We start from the raw sequence: 6,676 nt of genomic DNA, 5'->3' as shown, positions 1-6,676 counted from the left end.
CCCACCAGGCTAGCCACAGAAACTAGCATCCCTCTTCCCCAAGGCAGGTCAACCCCTTTTCCTCAAAGCCAGCCAAAAACCTAAAACTATTACTCTAACTTTCCCTCTGCCTTTCTGTGTAAACACTGGTCATCAAGAAGTTATCCAACCTACTTTTTTTGACTATGGTCATAAGATCCCCATTCCAGAGAGTGTCCTGCCCCATACCCAGAAGAAGGGAATGTATGCTCAGGGAGGCCAAGAAGATTCTCGACAGACAGGCCTCGCTGAGTTTTCCCCACTCAGTCTGTTAGCCTTAGATCATACTCTTTTGTCCAATCACATTTGGACAAAATGTACGGACACAACTGTCCATACTTTGTTGAACCTAAGCAAAAGAATAGACAATTCCCCCTGTATCTTCAGGTCTTCACTCTGAGGGCCCCCATGTACACATTAATTTGTATGCCTTTTCTCCAACTAATCTGCCTCTTGTCCATGATTTTCAGTGAACATTCACAGAGCAAAGAGGAAGGTTTTCCCTTGGCCCCAACAGCATACAGCAGCAAAGACCAGCAAGAAATGCTTTTAATCTTTTTATGTTCATAGAGACTCTAATGTGAGGATTTTTAATATAAAATGATCATTGATCACTAAAGCTATCCTGCAGTTTTAAAATGAAGAATAGTTTTAGAGATATAGCAATGAAGCATGTAAAACAAAAAGAACAATGTGATGATAAAGCAAAAACAAAGGTTGGCATGACTGCTGGGGTAAGAACAGCACAGAATACTGGTTTTTTAAATGAGACAAAAAAAAGAATTAAAGGTGATATATACCATGAGCATTTTTCTTATACTTTGTCTTATGCCTAGTTTTTTTGTTTGTTTGTTTACTTTAAGTTAGTTTCACTTACATTCTGAAACGGTCTAAGAAGAGGCCACAGTGAAAATATAAAAGAAACATGGAGAGAATAACAGATCATAGCTGCACTTTGTACTATGCTTTTCTAACTGTTCGTTTATATTTTGTATGATTTCTCCCAAGAAAAATGGAAAACCATTTCAGAAAAAGACCCAAAAGAATAAGAAGATTTTTAGTAGTCTAACCCACTTGATAGAGAACTACTGTGAGGACAGTAGTGAGCCCAAACTTTTTATTGGATACTCCTCATTAAAAAATTTAATGTTTCATATATATATACACACACATAAACTTTATACATGTTCTATTATACTGTGTAATTTATAAAATATATAAGGTATACCAAATAGAAATTTTTAAATGCTGAAATTAAAAATACAGAAATGAAAGCTCTAATTTTTTTTAATCCAAAAGATTTTCCTGCACTCCCTGGGATGAATTCTAGGTTGAACTACAGATTTTCAAGATTTTCCTTGCATCCTTAAGAAAAGTTAGAGTAAATAGAAGACTTGGGCCCTTGAAGTTTAATTTGCTATTTGAAAACAATTCAGGTTTAATATAGCATGTTAGCATATACATGTTCGAATGGCTACATTTATGGTATTATGAAGAAGTGCTTTCCCTTGTCTAAATAGCAGTTATGGAGAAAGAGTGCATTTGTTTGTAATATGTGATAAATTGGGCCCAGGATTGAGTTTATTTAATGAAATAAAAACTCAAAATAAACATTAATCTAGTAGTACAAACATCTAGTATTTACTATTAAATGATCACAATCAGTTATTATTGATAATAATCATAAGTAGGCTTTATGAAGGCATAATAGATTATTATCATTTTAACTAGATTACACACCTCTTAAAGAGATCATCTTATAACCCTTTATTTTTCCAGTGTAGGCATAGCAATGTGCTCACAAAAATGTTTACATTATTTCCCTTCACTGTATTTGCTCAGACACTTGGTCAACTAGGTCAAACCTGGTTTGCAACAAGTTTGATGAACCTGCTACCTGACATTTCTGTCCCTGACATGAAAACTTCCTGACATTCCTGTCCCTGACATGAAAGTTTCTCTTAATTCACAGTCAACTTAGCTACCACAGATTGGAACGTGAGGGGCTGAAATAGGCAAGGAGACAGCGTGAGGAGGAGGTTGCCTTAGAAATAGAGGATCAGCCTCATTATGTCTGTTCGCCAGAAGGAAAAAAAAAAATTCCCCAGAAAACCTTTCATCAAGGGAGATCTAAACTCCAACACAGAACTGTTATCTATCTGCACATGAATTTGGGGGGAAGGAGAAGAGGGAGGTAATCGGTATAATTCACCCCCAAGGCTCTTTCCAATTCCAAGACAGATTCAAAATTGGAGAGAATGGTGGAACCAACACACCAACATTCTGAACCCCTTCCACTCTCTCCACCAAGGAAGGAAGGAAGGAAAGAAGGAAGGAAGGAAGGAAGGAAGGAAGGAAGGAAGGAAGGAGGAGGCAGGCAGGCAGGCAGGCAGGCAGGCAGGCAGGCAGGGAGGGAGGGAGGGAGGGAGGGATTGGAGGGGAGGGGAGGGGAGGGAAGGAAGCAGGGAATGAGGGAAGGGAGAAGAGGGGTGAGGGGAAAGGAGGGAGGGAAAAGATGGAAAAAGATAAACCCTGGCCCTTTATGTCACTCTCCATTTCTGGGATGACCTAGTTCTGCCAAAAGAAGAACCCAGCAGTGGGATGTGCCAGGACGAGGTACTATTCTCTGAGACCCCACAGTAGCTAGAACAAAGCATTTCCTCTTCTCTACACCCCAACCCAACCCAACTGGCCTGAAATCATTTTGCAAATTCTGGGGGACATTGAATCTCTGTCCTTGGCCTTGAGTAAACCCAGAAAATTAGATGGGCCAAGAAATAGATTGGAAAAGTGGATCAGGCCCCGCGGCAGCAATTTAGATGGAGGGTAACGCAGGGGCGGGCAGGCGTGGAGTCTCGAGTTTATTCTCTATGACTGGGACACAGCTGGCTTTGAATAAGAACATTAAGTATACAGCACCATATTTTGGTCTTGAGCCCAGCCTCCAGCCCGTGGCACTCGGCCATTCGTCTCCGCCAGCCAGGCCCTGGCCCTGATTGCCGCGATGCAGGGAATGCCCATCAACTTGCAGTCACACCTGTTAGGTGTTTCTCCACTCAGTGCCTCCGCCCAGCAAGCGCCTCCCGCACGGCCGGAGCCCCTGTGTTGAGCGGGCGCACCCTGAGGAAGAAGCAGGGCCGGGCCTTCCCGAGCAGACCCTGTGGGACTTGGTGCGGCGGGCGGGCGCGTGGGAGCGGCCTGCGAAGGCGGGAAAGGTCGAGGCAGGCGGAGAGGGGCATTGGCAGGGCGGGGGCAGGGCCGCCGCTGCTCGCGTTACGTTCCCAGAGCCTGCGGCGGAGGCGCCGGGCTAAGCAGCGGAGAGGATGGGGCTTGCACAAGCTTCTGCATTTCCCCTCACGGCCCCGGCGCCGCCTCCCCTGGCTGGGCCGCGGTGCCCGTTAGGCCGCGCAGGGTGAGAGCTAGAGCGGGCGCGGGCGGGCGGCACCTCGCCCGGGACTGGAAGGGAGGGCGCAGCGGGGCCACGGCGGGGGTGTTCCGCTAGCCGGGCGGCCCGCGAGTCCCCTGAGTGCACCAGCCCCCGCTGCCGCGGGACCGCGGCCGGGACGGAGCTCCCTGCGCGCCCCCCGGGGGCCGGCAGCGGCCAGGAGGCGGCGCGGGGCTCGGCCGCTCGGCCCTGCAGCTCCGCGCACCCGGCAGCGGCGGCGGTGCAGCCTCGGGCGTTCGGACAGCCTCCGAGCCCATGGCGGGGAGCGACGTGGACAACGAGGCCCCCGCACGGAGGGGCGGCGCGGCGCGGCGTCCGGGGGCCCCGGGCGGACCGGGAAGCGAGGCGGCAGCCGGCTGCCCGGAGCCGCTGTCCACTGCTGAAGCGCCGGCTGAGAGCGCCACGCTGCCCGCCTGGATGCGCCTCTACTTCTACGGGATGCACGGGATCACCCTGGATGTGCTGGTGTCCTCGGCCCGGCGCTTCGCCCGCAGCCCGGACCTGCGGATGCTAGGCTTCTCCTCGCCCTACCGCTGCCTGCTGCACTCGCTCACCCATTTCGCCCTGGAGAAGGTGTACCTGCAGCAGCGGCGCTGTCCCAGCGCCTTCGTCTTCAATTTCCTCCTCTACCCCTCGGCCCACGTGGGGCTGCAGACCCTAGCGGGCCAGGCGCTACTACTCAGCCTGGGCGGCGGGGCGGGGGTCGCGGTGGCGCCAGGGGCGCTGGACCTGGCGCTGCAGTACGTGCTGGCGCTGTACCACTGCCAAGTGTTCCTGAAGCGCTTCCTGCGCTTGCGGTACGGGCGACAGAGGCGGCGGCAGCAGCAACAGCAGCAGCAGCGGAGGGGCGCGCTTCCCGCCCCTCCCGGCCCCCGGGTCCCTACTGCAGCCGGAGCCCGGCGGCGACGACCCCGTGGCCCCAGGGGCGCCGGGGGAGCCCCCAGCCAGGGGCTGCCCGACCTACCCCGCTTTCTTTTCTTCGGAATGCACGGCTTTCTGGATGAGATCTTCTTCACCTTCTTCTTCAACGTACTGGGGCAAGGGGACGGGACAACCAGCGGCCACACGTCGCTCTGGTCCTTCTTTATGTACGGCAGCTGCAGTTTCGTGGTGGAAAAGCTCTACTTCCACCTCCACTACAGCCGCGGTTGGGGCACTTGGAAGCGGGTGCCCATCTACGTGATCTTCATCTACGTGTGGGAGCTGTCCTGGGGTCTGGGACTCCGCACGTGCGGGGCTTGTTCCTGGGACTATTCTCACTACCCGCTCAATTTCATGGGCCTCATCACCCTGATGTATTTACCTGGCTGGATATTCCTTAGTGTGTACCAGGACCTAATTTCCAACGTGTTGTGGAGGGTGCAGTACGTACCAACTAACTAAAACCAAAAAAGAAAGAAAGAAAAGGAAAAAGTTACTGGATTCCCATGGATGGATGCGATTTATTTTTACACATTGAAAATGAAGTGGGTTTTTTAGTCCTTTAATTTTTATACGCTTTACTAAACTCTTCCAAATTGTTTTATTCCACCTTTTAGTTTTTCTATTTGAAACCCGTGTATAATATACTTTGAAACACTACTCGAAACATAATTCAAAGTACTTTATTCGCCAATGTTTTAAAACGTTTACAAGCCCAAACGTTTACAAGCCCAAACAGCAAAACCGTTATACCTTAACATCAGAATCATGTAGTAGTGTTTACCCTTCTGGCCATAGATGAGTGATAGCTACTAATTTTTTTTTTTTTGGCGAGGGGGATCTTTAAATCAGAGACCAGTGATTTTTACAAGATTTGGCTAAATTTTCTGATTCAGTGATTTGTTTACTTTCTTTTTAATCTAATTTCATTTTAATTCCTTGCCATATTTACCAATGACTGAAGAAACTCAATGTCTTGTACTCTTGAGACTACAGTTAATAGCTCTTAAAGTGCCTCCGTCTAGCACACAAGTGAAAAGAGGCTGAAAAATGTGAAAGCACGTTCTATGAACAGATTTTTAAATGAGAGGTCTTTTCTAGCAACTCAGACAGGTGACACTGTGTTAAGATATTTGATCTCCATCCTGGAAATGATTGCTTTCCAATGTGGGTAAGCCTTAAACACCAGGTGTGTTAACGTTGATCAGATCCTGTGTTATCTATGGCTGTAAATTTTTGTTACTGTGCAATAATGTAAAATGTTTACCTTACATAGCCGAGGGCCAAGTGAAATTGTATCACCTTCCACAGTGTTCTAACTCCAAGGACCCTTTTCTACATGGAACTTCAAGGGCAGAAACATTACCTTTGAATAAAATGAACCTGAATGTTCACTCTAATTACAGTAAGCCTAATTGTTGTCTGTGAATACAGATATGTTTTCAGCATATTTCTGCCATGGCTCTTTTTCCTTCTGGGCCCAGAGTCCTTGGGCCAGGCTTGATGTGGTAATGTGCATTATAAATCAATGGTAGCTTTGTGGTGACTGCAAGCTCTGAAGTTAAATGAGATGATGTAAACCGTTTTAAGAAATTCATGCCTAATTAATAATGTATTTTGATGTTGTTTGCTGTTTTATTACATTTATAAAAGAGTAGAATTCAGTGCAGCTCAGCCAGGGATGGCGAATATCCTCTCAGTTTTTATTACAAAGACAATCAGGAAAATTTCATGTATAGAAATGAGTGGTTTTCTATTCAAATTATCAGCGAGCCTATGCTGTCAAAAGGGACTTTTTTCTGTTTTCAAAAAATGTTTGCTACAGGAGTAGAAAAGAATATGTACTTAAATTTGATTAAGTTAGACATAGTTATGAGTGTTATATATTTTAAACCACTATCTGAGATTGTAAGTTAAATTAAGAGTAATGAATGCTATATAATCAACCTCACCTGTGAAATGGACCGTGCAAAACATTATTTTAGCCAAAATACTATACTCAAAGCTGAATAGAAACTTAAATATAAGCTAACTGTTTGCAGAGAGTTTCACTCAAGAAAAGTTCTCTATGACACTTGGTCACGGATCAAAGATTTATGAAAACCCTGTGTAAAAAAAAGTATAAGCATAGTCACTCAAGTTAGGGAGATGCTGGACAGAATATTTGTAATTCAGATGTGACACATGAATCTGAGTTAAGTGTGACATCACACCACACACTCCAGCGAATACTTCACCAAATCCAAATCCGAGATTTCTGAAATACTTGCTAAGTGTACACATTTGCACTGT

General features: G+C 46.8%; 1 protein-coding gene across 1 annotated transcript; it reads left to right on the top strand.

The window, feature by feature from the left end:
- Positions 1 to 3,518: 3,518 nt before the first annotated feature.
- Positions 3,519 to 5,789, top strand: TMEM229A (transmembrane protein 229A). Its single transcript, XM_003261421.4, has one exon. The coding sequence runs from the start codon at positions 3,719 to 3,721 to the stop codon at positions 4,844 to 4,846; it is 1,128 nt and encodes a 375-aa protein (XP_003261469.3). The 5' UTR covers positions 3,519 to 3,718; the 3' UTR covers positions 4,847 to 5,789.
- The last annotated feature ends 887 nt before the right edge of the window (positions 5,790 to 6,676 follow it).

Source organism: Nomascus leucogenys, chromosome 13 (genome assembly GCF_006542625.1).
Source record: "Nomascus leucogenys isolate Asia chromosome 13, Asia_NLE_v1, whole genome shotgun sequence".
In the NCBI taxonomy this organism is placed as follows: Eukaryota; Metazoa; Chordata; class Mammalia; order Primates; family Hylobatidae; genus Nomascus; species Nomascus leucogenys.
The sequence above is the reverse complement of the archived record's forward strand: the minus strand, read 5'-3'. Positions and strand labels throughout refer to the sequence as shown.

Excerpts from the sequence above, each read along its gene's own strand:
- TMEM229A (XM_003261421.4), top strand. The coding sequence starts at position 3,719 with ATGGCGGGGAGCGACGTGGACAACGAGGCCCCCGCACGGAGGGGCGGC.